The sequence below is a fragment of the Pristiophorus japonicus genome, chromosome 3 (assembly GCF_044704955.1).
Source record: "Pristiophorus japonicus isolate sPriJap1 chromosome 3, sPriJap1.hap1, whole genome shotgun sequence".
In the NCBI taxonomy this organism is placed as follows: Eukaryota; Metazoa; Chordata; class Chondrichthyes; family Pristiophoridae; genus Pristiophorus; species Pristiophorus japonicus.
In genome coordinates, this window is record NC_091979.1 from 259,858,229 (window position 1) to 259,880,515 (window position 22,287).

Consider the following 22,287-nt stretch of genomic DNA (forward strand, 5'->3'; position numbering starts at 1 on the left):
CTGTTTGTGGGAGCTTGCTGTGTGTAAATTGGCTGCCGCATTTCGTACGTTACAACAGTAACCGCACTTCAAAAGTACTTAATTGGCTGTGAAGTGCTTTGGGACGTCCTGTGGTTGTGAAAGGCACTATATAAACACGTTTTTTTATAAAATAATTCCAGTGTGTTTAGTGCAGGTGTGACCTGTGCACAAACAGGAAACCAAACGGCTTACACTTTCTTCCCTCTTCCAATCTCATTGAAAAATACAATTTTTAAGTGCCATTTTTTTGCAAGAAGAAAACTGGCTACTAATAATCCTGACCAATTTTGTTTTGTTTTGCTCAAAATGGCAGCAAAAAAATTGCTAAGCCCACACACCCGGAGACTTGGGGAAATAGGATCACTTTTTCTGTGACGTGCCTATTTATCAGGTGCAAAGCACTACACTAAGGACAAAAATTCATGATGCCCCCTTCACAGTGCCCCAGGATTTCCAGGGCATCTCTTTGTACAAAAGCCATGGCAAAGAAGGGTAAACCCCATTATGTATGACAAAAATAGTGCTACATTTAAATGTTATTTTATTCTTCTCTTTCTGCACCTACAGTTGGATACAGGATAAGAGGGTGGACCCAGCTCTCCTGTTCCATTTATCTCCAGCTCACAAGGAGTCCAGCCATAAGACACCATAGGAAGTTAGCATTGGCCCTTGTGCCCGGCCTCCATCATTCAGAGGATCAGAGAGGTATAGCTGGAAAGAGAGGTACACACTATCCTCTCTTCTAGAATCCCCATGAATATTGGGTAAATAAATGTCATGTTTCCACTATTATCCACTTGTTCCATGACTGCTTAATACATTTTTCTCAGTAAAAGCCCAAAACCATTGTTAATATTAGTATTACTCTGCCACTTTTGAATATAAGGGAGATCCCGTGGAGGCATGGTAGCATAGAACCATTATCTGAAATAATCTAATAAAGGATTATTAAAAGGTCAGTATCCTGGACACATTACAAAATTCATCCAAGTGAAAATACTCTCGAGGACATAGGGAGTTAGGGTTCACTTAAAGAGACATCTTAAACACAAAAGCAAAAAATATATACAATAAAAAGGGTAAATGAACCAGTGTCTTCATTATGACAGGTATGAGCAGTGCCACAGAGCTGGACTGTTGAGGAGGATGGATTTGTTAATGATGTCAAAGGCAGAGGGTGTGGAAAGCAGCAGTGGAAGAGCTTGAGGCAGACAAGTAAATGGAGAAAGAGGAACACGTAGAAGAGAGGGCCCGAGATCTTGAGGCCAGAAGATAAGAGTGGGTGGTTACGTATGGGTGGGGAGTCAATATGGAGGGTGAAGTTGAAGGAGGGATGCAGAATAATGAAATCAGTAGGTGGGCTGGAAGCGGGGGGAGGCGAGATCAGTGAGTTCAGGGGAAGAATTAGGTAACATAGAAACATAGAAACATAGAAAATAGGTGCAGGAGTAGGCCATTCGGCCCTTCTAGCCTGCACCGCCATTCAATTTCATGGCTGAACATTCAACTTCAGTACCCCATTCCTGCTTTCTCGCCATACCCCTTGATCCCCCTAGCAGTAAGGACCTCATCTAACTCCTTTTTGAATATATTTAGTGAATTGGCCTCAACAACTTTCTGTGGTAGAGAATTCCACAGGTTCACCACTCTCTGGGTGAAGAAGTTCCTCCGCATCTCGGTCCTAAATGGCTTACCCCTTATCCTTAGACTGTGACCCCTGGTTCTGGACTTCCCCAACATTGGGAACATTCTTCCTGCATCGAACCTGTCTAACCCCGTCAGTATTTTATATGTTTCTATGAGGTCCCCTCTCATTCTTCTGAACTCCAGTGAATACAAGCCCAGTTGATCCAGTCTTTCTTGATAGGTCAGTCCCGCCATCCCGGGAATCAGTCTGGTGAACCTTCGCTGCACTCCCTCAATAGCAAGAATGTCCTTCCTCAGGTTAGGAGACCAAAACTGTACACAATACTCCAGGTGTGGCCTCACCAATGCCCTGTACAACTGTAGCAACACCTCCCTGCCCCTGTACTCAAATCCCCTTGCTATGAAGGCCAACATGCCATTTGCTTTCTTAACCGCCTGCTGCACCTGCATGCCAACCTTCAATGACTGATGTACCATGACACCCAGGTCTCTTTGCACCTCCCCTTTTCCTAATCTGTCACCATTCAGATAATAGTCTGTCTCTCTGTTTTTACCACCAAAGTGGATAACCTCACATTTATCCACATTATACTTCATCTGCCATGCATTTGCCCACTCACCTAACCTATCCAAGTCGCTCTGCAGCCTCACAGCATCCTCCTCGCAGCTCACACTGCCACCCAACTTAGTGTCATCCGCAAATTTGGAGATACTACATTTAATCCCCTCATCTAAATCATTAATGTACAGTGTAAACAGCTGGGGCCCCAGCACAGAACCTTGCGGTACCCCACTAGTCACTGCCTGCCATTCTGAAAAGTACCCATTTACTCCTACTCTTTGCTTCCTGTCTGACAACCAGTTCTCAATCCATGTCAGTACACTACCCCCAATCCCATGTGCTCTAACTTTGCACATCAATCTCTTGTGTGGGACCTTGTCGAACGCCTTCTGAAAGTCCAAATATACCACATCAACTGGTTCTCCCTTATCCACTCTACTGGAAACATCCTCAAAAAATTCCAGAAGATTTGTCAAGCATGATTTCCCTTTCACAAATCCATGCTGACTTGGACCTATCATGTCACCTCTTTCCAAATGCACTGCTATGACATCCTTAATAATTGATTCCATCATTTTACCCACTACCGATGTCAGGCTGACCGGTCTATAATTCCCTGTTTTCTCTCTCCCTCCTTTTTTAAAAAGTGGGGTTACATTGGCTACCCTCCACTCCATAGGAACTGATCCAGAGTCAATGGAATGTTGGAAAATGACTGTCAACGCATCCACTATTTCCAAGGCCACCTCCTTAAGTACTCTGGGATGCAGTCCATCAGGCCCTGGGGATTTATCGGCCTTCAATCCCATCAATTTCCCCAACACAATTTCCCGGCTAATAAGGATTTCCCTCAGTTCCTCCTCCTTACTAGACCCCCCGACCCCTTTTATAACCGGAAGGTTGTTCGTGTCCTCCTTCGTGAATACCGAACCAAAGTACTTGTTCAATTGGTCCGCCATTTCTTTGTTCCCCGTTATGACTTCCCCTGATTCTGACTGCAGGGGACCTACGTTTGTCTTTACTAACCTTTTTCTCTTTACATATCTATAGAAACTTTTGCAATCCGTCTTAATGTTCCCTGCAAGCTTCTTCTCATACTCCATTTTCCCTGCCCTAATCAAACCCTTTGTCCTCCTCTGCTGAGTTCTAAATTTCTCCCAGTCCCCAGGTTCGCTGCTATTTCTGGCCAATTTGTATGCCACTTCCTTGGCTTTAATACTATCCCTGATTTCCCTTGATAGCCACGGTTGAGCCACCTTCCCTTTTTTATTTCTATGCCAGACAGGAATGTACAATTGTTGTAGTTCATCCATGCGGTCTCTAAATGTCTGCCATTGCCCATCCACAGTCAACCCCTTAAGTATCATTCGCCAATCCATCTCAGCCAATTCACGCCTCATACCTTCAAAGTTAGCCTTCTTTAAGTTCTGGACCATGGTCTCTGAATTAACTGTTTCATTCTCCATCCTAATGCAGAATTCCACCATATTATGGTCACTCTTCCCCAAGGGGCCTCGCACAACGAGATTGCTAATTAATCCTTTCTCATTACATAACACCCAGTCTAAGATGGCCTCCCCCCTAGTTGGTTCCTCGACATATTGGTCTAAAAAACCATCCCTTATGCACTCCAGAAAATCCTCCTCCACCGTATTGCTTCCAGTTTGGCTAGCCCAATCTATGTGCATATTAAAGTCACCCATTATAACTGCTGCACCTTTATTGCACGCACCCCTAATTTCCTGTTTGATGCCCTCCCCAACATCACTACTACTGTTTGGAGGTCTGTACACAACTCCCACTAACGTTTTTTGCCCTTTGGTGTTCTGCAGCTCTACCCATATAGATTCCACATCATCCAAGCTAATGTCCTTCCTAACTATTGCCTTAATCTCCTCCTTAACCAGCAATGCTACCCCACCTCCTTTTCCTTTTATTCTATCCTTCCTGAATGTTGAATACCCCTGGATGTTGAGTTCCCAGCCCTGCTCATCCTGGAGCCACGTCTCCGTAATCCCAATCACATCATATTTGTTAACATCTATTTGCACAGTTAATTCATCCACCTTATTGCGGATACTCCTTGCATTAAGACACAAAGCCTTTAGGCTTGTTTTTTTAACACCCTCTGTCCTGTTAGAATTTTGCTGTACAATGGCCCTTTTTGTTCTTTGCCTTGGGTTTCTCTGCCCTCCACTTTTCCTCATCTCCTTTCTGTCTTTTGTTTTTGCCTCCTTTTTGTTTCCCTCTATCTCCCTGCATTGGTTCCCATCCCCCTGCCATATTAGTTTAACTCCTCCCCAACAGCACTAGCAAACACTCCCCCGAGGATATTGGTTCCGATTCTGCCCAGGTGCAGACCGTCCGGATTGTACTGGTCCCACCTCCCCCAGAACCGGTTCCAATGCCCCAGGAATTTGAATCCCTCCCTGCTGCACCATTGCTCAAGCCACGTATTCATCTGAGCTATCCTGCGATTCCTACTCTGACTAGCACGTGGCACTGGTAGCAATCCCGAGATTACTACTTTTGAGGTCCTACTTTTTAATTTAGCTCCTAGCTCCTTAAATTCATTTCGTAGGAACTCATCCCTTTTTTTACCTATGTCATTGGTACCAACGTGCACCACGACAACTGGCTGTTCTCCCTCCCTTTTTAGAATGTCCTCCACCCGCTCCGAGACATCCTTGACCCTTGCACCAGGGAGGCAACATACCATCCTGGAGTCTCGGTTGCGGCCGCAGAAACGCCTATCTATTCCCCTTACAATTGAATCCCCTATCACTATCGCTCTTCCACTCTTTTTCCTGCCCTCCTGTGCAACAGAGCCAGCCACGGTGCCATGAACTTGGCTGCTGCTGCCCTCCCCTGATGAGTCATCCCCCTCAACAGTACTCAAAGCAGTGTATCTGTTTTGCAGTGGGATGACCACAGGGGACCCCTGCACTACCTTCCTTGCACTACTCTTCCTGCTGGTCTTCCATTCCCTCGCTGGCTGTGGACCCTTCTCCTGCAGTAAGACCAACTCGCTACACGTGATACTCACGTCATTCTCAGCATCGTGGATGCTCCAGAGTGAATCCACCTTCAGCTCCAACTCCGCAACGCGGACCGTCAGTAGCCGGAGGTGGACACACTTCCCGCACATGTAGTCGTCAGGGACACTGGTGTTGTCCCCGTGTTCCCACATGGTACAGGAGGAGCATATCACGTGACCGAGCTGTCCTGCCATGACTTAACCCTTAGATACACTTAAATTGCCGACAACAATGTTAAAAGTTACTGACTAATAAAGAAAAAGAAAAACTACTCACCAATCAGCAGCCAATCACTTACCACGTTGGCTGTGACGTCACCTTTTGATTTCCTTCTACTTCTTTTTTGCCTTCTCTCCCAGCTGGAGCTGCACCGCTACGCCTCTCTCAACTCCCGCTCTCTCGACGCTCCCCGGACTGCTGAGCCTTTTATAGGCCGCTGCCTCTCTCAACTCCCGCTCTCTCGACGCTCCCCGGACTGCTGAGCCTTTTATAGGCCGCTGCCTCTCTGGACTCCCGCCTCTCTCGACGCTCCTCGGACTGCTGAGCCTTTTATAGGCCGCTGCCTCTCTGGACTCCCGCCTCTCTCGACGCTCCCCGGACTGCTGAGCCTTTTATCGGCCGCTGCCTCTCTGGACTCCCGCCTCTCTCGACGCTCCCCGGACTGCTGAGCCTTTTGTAGGCCGCTGCCTCTCTGGACTCCCGCCTCTCTCGACGCTCCCCGGACTGCTGAGCCTTTTATGGGCCGCTGCCTCTCTGGACTCCCGCCTCTCTCGACGCTCCCCGGACTGCTGAGCCTTTTATCGGCCGCTGCCTCTCTGGACTCCCGCCTCTCATTTAAAATGGACAATCCTAACATATTAATGTTTGGTGTTTAAAATTGCTTGTTTTATATATTATTTCAAATTTCAATGTTGAAAAGGAAAAAAGAACTTGCATTTACAAAGCGCCTTTCACAACCAACAAAATACTTTTGGACTGCAGTCAATGCTTTAAAGAAATGTGGCAGATAATTTGCGCATAGCAAGGTCCCACAAAGAGCGATGCGATAAATTACCATTCCACTGAGTATAGACTGGGCCTATATTCTTTGGAGTTTATCTGAATAAAAGGTGATCCCATTGAAACGTATTCAATTCTTACAGGGCTTGACAGGGTAGATGCTGAGCTGCTGATTCCCCCCCCAGCTGGAGAGTCTAGAACTAGGAGTCACAGTCTCAGGATAAGGGATCAGCCATTTAGGGCAGAGATGAGGAGAAATTTCTTCACTCAGAGGGTTGTGAATCTTTGGAATTCTGATCCCCAGAAGGCCGTGGATGCTCAGTCGATGAATATATTCAAGACAGAGATTGACAGATTTTTGGACACTAAGGGAATCAAGGGATATGGGGATTGGGCGGGAAAGTGGAGTCGAGTAGAAATTCAGCCATGATCTTATTGAATGCCAGAACAGGCTCAAGGGGCCTGCTCTTGTTCCTATTTCTTATGTTCTTATAATCTATTTTAGTCATGTTAGTTAAGGGTTAAATATTAAATAGAAATCTATGATGGTGCAATGTCTCTCATAGTTCTGTTGTAAGTCCTTTGTATCATTTCATTGTTGAATTGCTGCTGTATTTATGATTATTTGAAGGGGTATTTTACATTTATTGATGTAATAAGTTAATAGACTTTGGCTGGCTCGAGGGAGGGACACTATTCTGGTGTCAGCTGTGGTTCAGTGGCAGCACACTCATCTGAGTCAGAAGGTTGTGGATTCAGGTCTTACTCCAGGGACTTATGGCCATAATCTAGTCTGACACTTCAGTGCAAAATTGAGGGGGTGCTGCACTGTTGGAGGTTGTGGCCTAGAAATTTCCCTGTGTAATGCCGGCCGTCAAGGCTGGTTTTGTTGAAAAAATGTCGGCCACCTCGCTTCCGGTGCGAGACACAGCGTCCGCCATTTTGGTAAAGGATCATAGCGCAGCCGTCGACAGCGCTGGCCTCTGAAATGTAAATGAGTTGATTGTGACGTCAATCGGTGTGCAAGGCCTGACTTGACTCCACGACTGCTAATTTGGACGTTTTCACTCACCATTACACTGGATCCTAACCACGCACAGAAAAGCGGGTGTGAAGCAGACCTGCAGAGATGGGGTCAATGCTTCTTAAAGGGACACACATATCCTTCAGGTAAGTGTAGATTTAAAAATATTTTATTATGTAGTGGCTTGGTGCAGTAGATGTTAAAAGTTTTCAAACTGTACAGGTAGTGCTGCTGGACGCCAACAAGGCTTCGGATGGTAAAGGAAGGCCTCTGAGAAGACAGAAAATGTTGCAAATAGTCAGCAGGTCAGGCAGCATCCATGGAGAGACAAACAGAATGAACGCCTTGGGTCAAGATACTGCCTGACCTGCTGAGTATTTCCAGCATTTTCTGCTTTTATTTCACATTTTCAGCATCCGTTCGCAAAGGGAAGAGGAAGGCGCAGAAGGAGGAAGAAGCCTGAAGGAATTATTTTTAATTTTTTTTTCAGAAGGCAGTTGAGCTCTAAGATGTAAAGACTGTCTATTTATAAATGACTTATTTTCTCATTTTAGAAGGCAGTTCCCATCTAAGGGAATGACGGGCTAGCTTTAAAGGAACGCTGCTTTGCTCCAGGAATGCTACAGCCACGCTACATTGTGCTTCCAACTGAGACTACCGCCCGAAACAGCGCTTTACAGTGTCGGTTTTGTGCTGTGCAAATTTAAATCAGTAGGCTGCCTGTACTCTTTTTGTGGGCAGCCATTAACTTTGGCCCACGGTGGCACTGGCCATTTCTTGGCCGAATCGAATTTCTAGGCAGCCATCTTTTGAAAGAGACATTGAACCATCTCAGGTGGAATTAAAAATTCCCATGACACTATTTTGAAGAGTAGGGGAGATTTCCCCGTGGTGTCCTGGCCAATATTTATCTCTCAACCAAAATCACTATTTCGTACATTACAACAGTGACTGCACCTCAAAAGTCATCTTCTTAGGCAGTCCCTCTGAATCGAGGATGACTTGCTTCCACTCTAAAAATGAGTTCTCATGTGACTAACGAGTCCCATGTGGGACCTACACTCTCTGTCACAGGTGGGGCAGACGGTGGTTGAACGAATGGGTGGGTGGGTGCTTGGGATGGCATGCGCTCCTTCCGCTGTTGATGTTTGGTTTCAGCTTAGTCTCGGCATAGAGACTCAAAGTGGTCAGCGCCTTCCCGGAAACTGTCGGTGGGGATGTTGCACTTTTTCCAAGGAGACTTTGAGGGTGTCCTTGAAGCATTTCCTCTGCTTGCGTGACGACACCGACATACACACCCACACCGACACCCATATACACTATTGTTCAACTGGATAATTATTTGTTATGAATTTTTTTTAACTCTGCAATCTGTAATTAAACCAAGGAAACCTTGACGAGCTTACTGCTCCTTCTTACTCTCTCTCCCTTGACTTTAACTCACTGCGCATGCGCGGGTGACCCCTGACCCCTGAAATTGCGGGTAAAAAGCTTTGAAAAAAAACGGGGGGGGGAAAATCATGCATGCGCAGTTCCGTGCCACACCGTTCATTGAAAAGAAAGTCTAGTTGGATTGACTATTAAGTTACCCATCACTCACATATCGCCGACAAGAAATCGACCAAAATTGCGTTCTTCAATCTCGGCGATATGCCGGCGGTTTGAAAATCATCATCATCGTAGGCAATCCCTCGGAATCGAGGAAGACTTGCTTCCATTCCTGAAGTGAGTTCTTTGGTGGCTGAACAGTCCAATACCAGAGCCACAGACTCTGTCACAGGCGGGACAGATAGTCGTTGAGGGAAGGGGTGGGTGGGACTGGTTTGCCGCACGCTCTTTCCGCTGTCTGCGTTTGATTTCTGCACGCTCTCGGTGTTGAGACTCGAGGTGCTCAGCGCCCTCTCGGATGCACTTCCTCCACTTAGGGCGGTCTTGGACCAGGGACTCCCAGCTGTCAGTGGGGATGTCGCACTTTATCAGGGAGGGTTTGAGGGTGTCCTTGTAGAGTTTCCGCTGCCCACCTTTGGCTCGTTTGCCGTGAAGGAGCTCCGAGTAGAGCACTTGCTTTGGGAGTCTCATGTCTGGCATGCGGACTATGTGGCCTGCCTGCCCAGTGGAGCTGATCAAGTGTGGTCAGTGCTTCAATGCTGCGGATGTTAGGCTGAATGAGGACGCTGATGTTGGTGCGCCTGTCCTCCCAGGGGATTTGTAGAATCTTGCGGAGACATTGTTGGTGATATTTCTCCAGCAACTTGAAGTGTCTACTGTACATGGTCCATGTCTCTGAGCCACACAGAAGGGCAGGTATTACCGCAGCCCTGCAGACCATGAGCTTGGTGGCAGTTTTGAGAGCCTGGTCTTCAAACGCTCTTTTCCTCAGGCGGCCGAAGGCTGCACTGGAGGCAATGTTGGATCTAGTCGTCGATGCCTGTTCTTGTTGATAGGGGGCTCCAGAGATATGGGAAGTGGTCCACAGTGTCCAGGGCCGCGCCGTGGATCTTGATGACTGGGGGGACAGTGCTGTGCGGTGAGGACAGGCTGGTGGAGGGCCTTTGTCTTACGGATGTTTAGCGTAAGGCCCATGCTTTCGTACGCCTCAGTAAATACGTCGACTATGTCCTGGAGTGCAGCCTCTGTAAGTGCGCACACGCAGGGGTCATCCGCGTACTGTAGCTCGACGACAGAGGTTGAGGTGGTCTTGGACTTGGCCTGGAGACGGCGCAGGTTGAACTGCTTCCCACTGGTCCTGTAGTTTAGTACCGCTGCAGCGGGGAGCTTGTTGACTGTGAAGTAGAGCATGGCGGCGAGAAAGATTGAGAAGAGGGTTGGGGCGATGACACAGCCCTGTTTGACCCTAGTCCGGACGTGGATTGGGTCTGTGATGGATCCGTTTGTAAGGATCACGGCCTGCACGTCATCATGGAGCAGGAGGAGGATGGTGACGAACATTTGGGTGCATCCGAAACGGACGAGGACGTTCCATAGACCCTCGCGGTTGACAGTGTCAAAGGCCTTTTGCAAGGTCGAAGGCGGCCATGTATAAGGGCTGTTCCCTGCACTTTTCCGGTAGCTGTTGTGCTGCAAAAACCATGTCTGTTGTGCCCCGTAGGGGAAGAAATCCACACTGTGACTCCGGGAGGAGCTCCTTGGCCATGGGAAGACTATGGTTGAAGAGGACTCTAGCGACGACTTTCCCAGTGGCTGATAGCAGGGAGATTCCTCTGACGTTGCCACAGTCATACTTGTCCCCTTTTTAAAATTTGGTCACAATTACTGCATCGCTGAGATTCCCAGGCATGCTCTCCTCCCTCCAGATGAGAGAAATGAGGTTGTGTATTCGGACCAGCAGTGCCCCTCCGCCATACTTCAATGCCTAAGCAAGGATTCCGTCCGCACCCATAGCCTTGTTGTTTTTAAGGTGTCTTATGGCTTTTTCTACCTCGTGCAGTGTTGGGGTCTCATTGAGGTGGTGGCGGGTAGCATGCTGCGGGATGGAGTTGAGAACACTCGAGTCAAAGGCAGAGTATCGACTGAGGAGATCTTCAAAGTGCTCCTTCCAGCGGGCCCTGACTGCCTCGGTGTCAATGATGAGTGTTTCCCCATTCTTGGCCAGCAGTGGGGTGGGGCCTTGGGTGTTTGGCCCGTACGTGGCCTTGACTGCGATGAAGAATCCTCGTACATCATGGTCGTCAGCTCCGGCATTGACTTTTTTGCGGCACTGCTTCTGCTGCCCCCTCCGCTTTGGGGCTATGTTGATGTCGACAATGGGTCAGATTAGGCGGTGGTCTGTCCAGCAGTCGTCGGCTCCTGTCATGGCGTGGGTGATGCGCACATCCTTGCGATCCCTAGCTCGGACGATGATATCGTCGAGCAAGTGCCAGTGCTTGGAGCGAGGGTGTTGCCACAATGCCTTGTATTTGTCCTTGTGATGATAAGTTTGTGCTCTAGACATTTTGTCAGGAGTAGGGTACCACTGGAGTTGGCTTTCCCTACCGCCTCACTGCCAATCACGCCCCCCCAGAGGTCTGTCCCCTTGCCAACCCTGGCGTTGAAGTCACCGAGAAGGATCAGTTTGTCGCCCACAGGGACGCAGGACAGGGATTTTGAGATTGGTGTAAAGACCCTCTTTGGCCTCATCATTTGCATCGAGTGTTGGGGCATACGCACTGATGACTGTGGCGCACTGGTTCCGGGATAGGGTGAGTCGAAGAGTCATGAGACGTTCATTAGCCCCGCAGGGGGCGTCTTTGAGGCGGTCAACCAGCTCGTTTTTGATGGCGAAGCCGACTCCGTGGAGGCGGCGTTCTTCTTCTGGTTTCCCTTTCCAGAAGAAGGCGTAACCTCCATCTTGTTCCTTGAGCTGGCCTTCCCCTGCCTGCCGGGTCTCGCTTAGGGCGGCAATGTTGATATCAAAGCGTCTAAGTTCCCAGGCAACTATGGTGGTGCGGCGTTCTGGCCTGTCGCTGTTGGGTTGTCCACGAGGGTTCTGACGTTCCAGGTCCCGAACTTCATGTTAACGGAGTGGAAGATGCTGTGCGTGAGTTCTTTTAACGTGGGGTGGTGGTTTCACACCGGCTTAGCTGAGTGAGGTCTTGATCCAGTGGCAAGGGGCCCAAGACGACTGGAGACAAGGCACTGCTATATGGGCCTAATCGCCTATGGCGAGATGTTAGCCGCAGGCTCGGCGCTGGGTAGCGCCCTTGGTGGTAGGTGATCCGAGGCCTGTTTGGGGGCAGGCATTGGGAGGGTCAGTGGCCCACCGGGGCTCAGGGTGGGAGGGCAGGGGGGTCATAGCCATGGAACTCGCCACGTGTTGGAGGTGGAGAAGAGGCCAGGTCGCCGGTGGGGAAGGAAAGCTCCGGTTGTCACTGAAGGAGGAGGGGAGGCCAGTTGCCGACGTGGAAGAGGGGACCCCTGTCGTCGTTGAGGAGGAGGATGTTGTCTGTCGCCACGGGAGGCATACCACTGGCATACCGGCGAGAAATAGGCAGACCTGATGTAATGACAAATTTCGGGCCCATTACATTTGCTTTCAATTCAATAGCTCTTGCAATGTTGTATTTTTAATTCTTGATGTTCAATATATCATCATCATAGGCAGTCCTTCGAAAGGAGGATGACTTGCTTCCACGCCAAAAAGGAATGAGTTCACAGGTATTTCAATGAAGGATCTAATATTCCAGATCCCGAACTACATCTTGGAGGGTGGAAGATGCCCGTGCTTGGATTTTTTTTTTTTTAACGTGTGGTGGCCGTTGCACACCAGCCACCACACGGGCTTGACAGAGCTAGGTCTTGGTCCAGTGGCAAGGATTACCCAAGACGACTGGAGACCAGCTCTGCTGCACGGACCGAGGGTGCACACATATAGCAGTGTGGGCTGGCCCGTGCTGCCCCTGGGCCCTCGGCTCTTCTGGGCCCCAGACTCACGCCTCTCCTGGGCCCCGGTCGCTTTCTTCTATAGACTCTTGCCTCTCCTTCGCCCCTCCTGCTGTGCCTGCCCACACTGCAATCAGAGACCTGGCTTTGCAGCCGTCGCCCTCCTGCAGTGGTATGACACTGCACGCTGCTCCCTCTGATGGCCCCGGCCTGCTGATGGTCTTGCAGGCTGGGACCACGCCGATTTCCGGGAGCAGATCAAGGGCATGGGCGCCTCAGGTTCCTTCAAAATCGCTAAGAAGGAACCCCAGGCAATAACAGTAACAATACTCGTGTACAATAGAGGAGATTTGCTGAACCAGTCAAAGTAGCAGGCCATCAAACTAAATACAGAAGACAATTATATGGAGGTTGCTGCTACGTATCAGAGACTCATAATGCTCACCCGAAAAAGGGGCCTTTGCCATTGCATTTAAAAATTGCATTGTCTTTGATAGTTTTAACTTAAAAGAAATGCTTTAGACAGATGACTGACGTAAATTCAGGAATCTTGGATTCCAGGTAGCAGTAAGTAATTGTTATTGTGTCTTTGGCAAATATGCCTGCTTCCTGATAGCCATAACGCTTCATGTAGCTCTTTTACATTCACAAATAATACTGAAAAGCATCAGTTATGTCTGACTGAAAGATCAGCTGCCACCTACGTTCCGCTTCATGTAAAATGAAGTGGTAACAATTTATTTGTTACTGCTTCAGCGGTTCTTCAAAAAGTGTCTGTTGCTTGAGCAGTTATAAGATTTACAATAAAAGAGGAGAAACACTCACAAAAAATGCCCTAACTGCCATCCCATCTACAACCTCCTTGAATGTGGTGTCAACTCCAAAAGATCTGTGCCCACCTCTCCTGCAACTCCGAGTTTCTATCTTCCTCATCAGGTTTCCAAATGTCTCTCAGCACTGAAATTGCCCTAACCAAAGTCACAAATGAAATCCGCTGTGATCATGGTTCATTATTCCTCCTTGTCCTCATTTGACACAGTTAATTACACCATCCTCCCCCAATGCTTGTTCTTTGTTATCCAACTCTGATGAAAGGTCATCGACCTGAAATGTTAACTCTGTTTCTCTCCCCACAGATGCTGCCTGACTTGGAGTATTTCCAGCATTTTCTGTTTTCATTTCTTTGAGATTATCCTTGCTTAGTTCCCATCTATTCAATCACAACCATAGCGTCTCCCCATCCTTAAATCAGCCAACCTCTATGGAAACCCTCAGTCATACATTTGTCACGTCCAGAAACGATTTTTCTGATGGTCTCCTATCCTACACCCTCCATAAACTTCAGTTTCTCTTAAACTCTGCTCCCCATATCCTATTCCACACCAAATCATGCTTGCTGTTAGAAGAAAAAAAATAACACATAGCACATTTTACAGTTAGAGAAATGCAGCAGCATAGTTAGACTCAGCAAGCTCCCACAAAAAGCAGTAAGCTAAATTACCAAATAAGTTGCCTTTTCGTGTACTGATTGAAGGATAAATGTTGGCTCGGACACCAAGCAAGCTCTCCTGCTCTACTTTGAATAGTGCCATGGACTATTTTACATCTACCCGAGAGAGTAAATACTGTTTACCATCTCATCCAAAAGACCGCACCTCCAACAGTGCAACACTCTTAGCACTGCACTGAAATGCCAGCCTATGTTCTGTGCTGAAGTCTCTGGAGTGGAGATTGAACCCACAAACCGCTGACTCAGAGGTGAGAGCACTACCACTGAGTTAAAGCTCGTTCATCACACCAGTCTTCACTGACCTACATTGGCTCCTGGTTCCCTAATGCCCCAAATTTAAAATGCCTATCTTAGACACCCCCTCACCTCACCGCTATTTCTGTGACCTATTCCGACCAGTTCTCACTCAGCTTTTTTCTTGTGCATTGTTAGCCCCTCCTCTTTCCCTCTACCATTGGCAGCCGTGCCTTTCAACCTATGGTTGCACCAAAAATAATCACAGAAGCATTTTGGCTCTGAGAAACAGTATGATTTTTTTTTAAAGAAAGAGAATTTAATTTTGTGTGTTTGAAAAAAATTCATGTTGAAAGTTCGGCAGCAGAATGTGGGATAGCAACCGATTTCCTCGTAAGTCTGATGAAAACGATCCTTCCTCACGGAAACAGAAAATTAGGTCAACATACACAACTGTTATCTATGTAAGTGGATAAATAACGGCATTAAAAAGTTAAGGGATGGCAGATGAAAGAGCTCATTGGTCAAAGAATGCTGCAGAATGGAAGAAGGATGAGTCAATAGAGAAAAATATGCTGTTTCAAAAAGACAAAGACAGGGAGAGATTAATGTGTAAACTATTTGGTTCTTTAAACAAACCTAAATGGAATGAGGGATAATTTTGTATTTTATCTCAAACAACCAAATGTCTGCATTTAGGAAAGGGATAATATTACCATAGGTTGATCGATATTCACAGATTAAGTGTCATACATGACAAGTTATATTTTAAACTATAATGAACAAAGAAGCAATGAATATTCCAACACTGACTCTAAAATGTCAAACTTCAGGAAAGGTAATTTATCATTCTGGAAAATTCTTACTTGAAAGTAAACAAGAGTTTTCACATAGGTTTGATTTTTTTTTAATACCACAATAATCTCTCTTCAATTTGAAATGTTTGCGTCAGTATCAGTGACTTACATACATGCACGTACGTACCCGTACCAAGCATGCTTAAATTCTGATAACTATGTTAAGCAAGAGGCAAGCAAACCAATAAACTGATTTATGACTAAATGATAAGATCTATAAATAATAAAACACACATTTCATCCGAAAAGAGCATTTCTACAAAATAACAAACACTTAACACTGCATGAGAATGCCACAGAAAATACTTTACGGCTGGCAAAATGTTCAATTGTGGAGCCTATTGGCAATGAATTGCATTTTGGCATAGTTACATTTGTTGATATAAAGATACGATTAAAAGTTTGCCTAAAAAGAATCTGAAGAAACATTGTCATTTTCTCCAATTTGCAAATTAAAAAAATACATATTTCTGAGGAACAGATACGTGGAAGAACTGAAGTTGGGTGGAGGTGGAGAAAAGGCTGACACTAAATATGTAGAACATAGTAATTAAAAGTAACTCATCCTGGTTTCTCCGTGAATTATTTCACCTTGCTATGGGAGAGTTCTTTGCAAAATGATTCCAGAAAGCAAATCCATATCTGAGACCATGTTAATTAACTGCCACATTGCCATGGAACTGGAATCATCTGCAAGTTCTTAATGTCATACAACATCACTATTTTAACAATTATCGGCCCGGATTTTGCAGTCGACATCGTAACTAAGGATTACGTCGCCGGCATCCGAACCAAATGTGCACTTATTTGCTGGGAGTCCTCCTCTGAGAAGTTGCTGTCAAACGCTGTGAAGTTGTTCACAGCATAGTGGCCCACAGATCCCAGGGCCGCACAGTATGTGGAAGCGTACCTGGGATCACGTGGGCCAGTGCTCCAGTCAGCAAACGGAAGGTCCCTCGTTAATGCGATTAGAGATCGTAGGGCTATTCTCCATTTAAACTTCAATACTTCAAAAATATACTTAAATTTGTGATTTTGGGGTCTGGGGTGTTTCAATAAAAAGTATGAATGGCTCGAAATTGTGGTGTTACTTTGCTTTTTAAAAAATTACTGATTTAGAACAAGTTACATTTCCAATAATTTAACATTGAAAATCACCACAACCCCTCTGGGCTGCACACAACCAAATGTTCTCCAGTTAGAATGCTTCCATCCAGAGAGGACTGACCCCCAGACCTGCTGCGAGCAGAGCTGGAGAGGTTTTCTCTCTGCAAAGCAAATTTGAAGTGCAGCTTTCTTGTACACATTGGAATTCCTGTAGTCTCTGGGAACTATGCCCGATCTTCCATAATATGCATTTCAGAATCGTCTAAGCAAATCATTTATTTTTTTCATGTACAAATTAGAAAGCTACTGTCACCACTTCGTATTACTGTTTAACCTTCCTTTTTAATGAATGGAGGGCAATTTCTTAATTATCTTGTCATGAGGTATCCCCTTATGTTGTGCAAAAAGGCTCTGCGCCTGTTTGCATTAGCTGTAAAATTTTAATACGCAATTGCTCAGCAGTTGGTGGGCAATTAGCCTAATTCTGCGCCAACAATTAGGATTTCAATGTTGATGCGGATCATGTGTCAAGTCAGACAGATCGCATGCAAAATCCCAAACTTGCTATCCATTTCAAAGCGGTATGATGGCGTACACTACCGACCGCAAATTCTGGCCCATTACATTAGTTCTATAATAAAATTACAAAGGAAAAAAGCACAATAAGTTAACTCTTTCTGATTTAATCTTGAATTATTATGGATACTGGAGATGCCTACCGGATCCTGATACAACCTGCATACCTTCCTTTTACACAAGTCCTTATTAAAGCATATTTATAAACCGAGCATAACAAATATTTAGGCAGTTAGCAGGATTTAGCTGCATTAAATTCACTTAAACCCTGTGCATATCAAAACATGCCAGCAGCCATCTACAATAAGCCAAAAATAGAAGCATCCAACAATAAGAATTGTAACAGATATTTTTTTGTCAAGTATTAGCTCCTTTTTTATGCTTCTGCTATATTCACAGAAAAATTCTTCAAATTACAGCTAATAGACTGGGAAAGAGGAATCCTAATCAGCAGGCTATAGAAGCAATGAGTTTCAAAGATTCTTGTAAAATATACATTGATGCTTGATGTGCATATGGATAAACTTTGAAATCCTTTAGAACGGAAAACCATGACATGAATGCGCTCATTAGAGCAGTGAAACAAGATATAATTCAAAAGATTTACTCCGTCAAACTTTCACCTTTTCTCCCAAGTTACCATTAACATTAATACATATAAACTTTGCGGTAGCAGTGATCACAAAAGACAGACAGACTTGGATTTATATAGTGCCTTTCACGTCTCAAAGCGGTTTACTGCCAATGAAGAACTTTTGGAGTATAGTCACTGCTGTAATGTGGGAAATGCAGCAGCCAATTTGCGCACAAACAAGCTCCCATAAACAGCAATGTGTTAGTGACCAGATAACCTGTTTTTTTCTTAGGTTGATTGAGGGATAAATATTGGCCAGGACACTGGGATTAACTCCCCTGCTCTTCTTCGAAATAGTGCCATGGGATCTTTCACATCCATCTGAGAGCAGACGGGGCCTCGGTTTAACTTCTCATCCGAAAGACGGCGCTCCCTCAGCATTGCACTGGAGTGTCAGCCTATATTTTGTGCGCTCAGAACCTACAACCTCCTGACACTGAGCTACAACTGGCACTAAAACTGTCGGCGTTCGCCGTCATTACTCCTCTGAAAGTGACTGCAACTTCTGGAGTCAGCACATGTGCAGATAAACCCGGAAATCCAGAAGTTGCTGTCAGTCATTCTACGCTTCTCCACAGAATGTGTTGTGGAACTCCCTGGAGCCAGCAGTCAATTCAAAACACAGTGAAATGGAGTTCCTGATGAAAACTTCCCCTATTACGGTGGAACATTGCTGTTAAAAAACCTCAAAAAAGTTAAGGCTCGTTAAAAGAGGTGCACCTGGTTTTTAAACTGAACAACTGTTCGAGCTCTGAAAAACTAATTTTATATTTGTGGAATGTCAAATTTTCCATTAATATGATTTTTTTTATATATATATATATTTTTAAGTCTTTTTAAGATATTTCAGCTTCTACCTTAATCTTATGTGCATGTCCCAATCTTTATTCTGCCCTCTATAAAATTGATAAAAAGTAAATTATAATCTCTGCATTTTATTTCCTGGTTTGCTGCCTGGGAATTCTTCAATGTCATTGGCTGCTTTGCCTGCTTTGATGACATCACTGTTGCTGAACGCTGGAGATTCGCTTGATTTGGCGTCAGATTCAAACTAAAGTCAGGAGTGGTGTGAAATTCACTCCTTACAGGTTGCTAGATCTTTGTGGGCAGCTTTCTTCAAGGTCCGTGGCGAGTGCCGTCACTTCATTGCTGATCGCAAATTCAGAGCCATTATAATATATGTAGTTTGTTGCATATTTGCCATTTCACCTCTGAATTGCATCTGCAGATAAATAGTGCAATGCTGGTTTCCACCAATAAGCAGTCCAAAAACATTCAAAAATTCAAGACTGGTCCTCCAATATATTATGTCACAATAAATAATCCTTCAAAGTGTCTGAAATTTAAGATATTTGACGGACCAACGGTGACAGAAAGTTATTTAATTATGTTATCAAAATCATATTCTGTAAACGTAATTCATAATATCATAGCATAACCTTCTTTGAAGGAAAAGTAGTTCATACATCGTCTATTACTTTTCAACACTGCAGAAGTCAGATTCAGTTATCAATAGTTTATTGCACTTGCACAAAACAAGACACACCAAAGGTTCTGCAATTCATAGGTTCAACAATTCAAAGAATCCCCGCTGGATGATTATTCTGAATTAGGACAATTGTTAATTGAATTTTGTTTTATAATAAATTGTGACAAATTTCTCCATAAGACAGCTTCGTGTATTCCACAGATAGCAGGAAACCCCACATAATATTGGCTGCACGGTTTTCAAATTAAATATAGGCATACAATATCACAGCAATGGTTGGAAGTTTGACCATTATTTGTAAAGTCCCAGCAAGCTGCGGAGTTAACATATTTCCCTGACAATCCCAAAAGCAATCTTGTGATGTCACATCCTCCAAGATACCACGATATGGTTTTGGACCATATCATAATAAAACCAACTGTAAATCTGTCTTTAATTATCGCTGGTACAACCAAGAATCTATACATGGCCTAACCAAGAAATATGTCAGGAGCTCTGGATATTTCAACAGGCCATCCCAGTCATATCACACTGTTGTTAGGTTAAGTCTACTCAAGGGACAAATATTAGGAAAAAGGCAAGACAAAAAGTTTGTTGTACACCTTTGCTAAAAATTCAAAAACTCCAGTTAACCACTAAGAGTAAAAATAATGGCAAAATCTATTTTAACTGCTTTACACTTTTAAAACTAAAAAACTAATGATTTTGAGATTTAAAAATAAATTGCATTAGTTTCTCTGAGCCAGTTACAGATTAAATTCTGGCCAATGAATAACAAATTGACAGCATTATGTCTCTCCCTTCTGCGCAGTAATAAAGATAGGATATCCAGACTAAACACAAGGAGGTTAATTTAATTATAATACTATATATGCATGGATTGTGTTGGAGTACAAGTAACATGGTTATCTCTTACCTCTCTCCTTCGGGAAGCCCAGCAGGTTTGTTTGATTTTCCACACTATGGCAGCCACCAAGAGTAATGACAGGAAGCAGCTACCAGGAAAGAATCAAATACAACCAAACATTAATTTTTTTCTTCCAACACCAGCAGAATTTAAATTGTAATGATCCAGTGTTTGAAATTTTTCGTAAGATTCGCAGTACCACAAGTACATATGTACAAAGGTATTGTGAAGACATACATTTCTCCATCAGGCATCATCCTTATCTTATACACACATTTTGCATTACATCTGTACCTAATTGGTTCAAATTCCAGAGTTAGAAAACAGTGACAAAACACAATTGAATAGGTATACCATAGAAACACAGAAAATAGGTGCAGGAGTAAGCCATTTGTGCCCTTCGAGCCTGCACCACCATTCAAATAAGATCATGGATGATCATTCACCTCTGTATCCCTTGCCTGCTTTCTCTCCATACCCCTTGATCCTTTTAGCCATAAGGGCCATATCTAACTCCCTCTTGAATATATCCAACGAACTGGCATCAACAACTCTCTGCGGTAGAGAATTCCACAGATCTGAGTGAAGTTGTTTCTCCTCATCTCGGTCCTAAATGGCCTACCCCTTATCCTTAGACTGTGACCCCTGGTTCTGGACTTCCCCCAACATCGGGAACATTCTTCCTGCATCTAACCTGTCCCGTCCCGTCCCGTCAGAATTTTAAATGTTTCTATGAGATCCCCTCTCATTCTTCTAAACTCCAGTGAATACAGGCCCAGTCGATCCAGTCTCTCCTCATATGTCAGTCCTGCCATCCCGGGAATCAGTCTGGTGAACCTTCGCTGCACTCCCTCAATAGCAAGAACGCCTTCCTCAGATTAGGAGACCAAAACTGTACACAATACTCCAGCTGTGGCCTCACCAAGGCCCTGTACAACTGTAAGACCTCCCGGCTCCTATACTCAAATCCCCTAGCTAAGAAGGCCAACATGCCATTTGCCTTCTTCACCGCCTGCTGTACCTCCACGCCAACTTTCAATGACTGACGTACCATAACACCCAGGTCTCGATGCACCTCCCCTTTTCCTAATCTGCTGCCATTCAGATAATATTCTGCTTTCATGTTTTTGCACCAAACTGGATAACCTCACATTTATCTACATTATATTGCATCTGCCATGCATTTGCCCACTCACCTAACCTGTCCAAATCACCCTGCAGCCTCTTAGCATCCTCCTCAGAGCTCACACCGCCAGCCAGCTTAGTATCGTCTGCAAACTTGGAGAAATTACACTCAATTCCTTCATCTAAATCATTCATGTATATTGTAAATAGCTGGGGTCCCAGCACTGAGCCCTGCGGCACTCCACCAGTCACTGCCTGTCATTCTGAAAAGGACCCGTTTATCCCGACTCTCTGCTTCCTGTCTGCCAACCAGTTCTCTATCCCCATCAGTACATTACCCCCAATACCATGTGCTTTGATTTTGCACACCAATCTCTTGTGAGAGACCTTGTAAAAAGTATTTTGAAAGTCCAATACACCACATCCACTGGTTCTCCCTTGTCCACTCTACTAGTTACATCCTCAAAAGATTCTAGGAGATTTGTCAAGCATGATTTCCCTTTCATAAATCCATGCTGACTTGGACCGATCCTATTACTGCTTTCCAAATGCGCTGCTATTTCATCTTTAATAATTGATTCCAACATTTTCCCCACTACTGATGTCAAGTTAACCGTTCAAAATTCCCCATTTTCTCTCTCCCTCCTTTTTAAAAAAGTAATGTTACATTTGCTACCCTCCAGTCCCTAGGAACTAATCCAGAGTCGATAGATTGTTGGAAAATGATCACCAATGCATCCACTATTTTTAGGGCCACTTCCTTAAGTACTCTGGGATGCAGATTATCAGGCCCTGAGGATTCAATCGCATCAATTTCCCCAACACAATTTCCTGATTAATAAGGATTGCCTTCAGTTCCTCCTGCTCGCTAGACCCGCAAATCCCCTAGTGTTTCCGGAAGGTTATTTGTGTCTTCCTTTGTGAAGACAGAACCAAAGAATTTGTTCAATTGGTCTGCCATTTCTTTGTTCCCCATTACAAATTCCCCTGATTCTGACTGCAAGGGACCTATATTGGTCTTCACTAATCCTTTTCTCTTCACATATCTATAGAAGCTTTTGCAGTCAGTTTTTATGTTCCCAGCAAGCTTCCTCTCATACTCTCTTTTCCCCCTCCTAATTAAACCCTTTGTCCTCCTCTGCTGAATTCTAAATTTCTCCCAGTCCTCAGGTTTGCTG

At 45.0% G+C, this 22,287-nt stretch overlaps 1 protein-coding gene across 2 annotated transcripts in view; it reads right to left on the reverse strand.

Moving 5' to 3' along the window:
- The window catches only part of atrnl1b (attractin-like 1b), a 1,062,984-nt gene that overhangs the window by 338,736 nt on the left and 701,961 nt on the right, over positions 1-22,287 (reverse strand). For both annotated transcript variants that reach the window (XM_070876576.1, XM_070876575.1), the window contains exon 26: positions 19,994-20,072. In XM_070876576.1, coding sequence (XP_070732677.1) covers positions 19,994-20,072 — 79 coding nt within the window. The remainder of the gene's footprint in view (positions 1-19,993; positions 20,073-22,287) is intronic.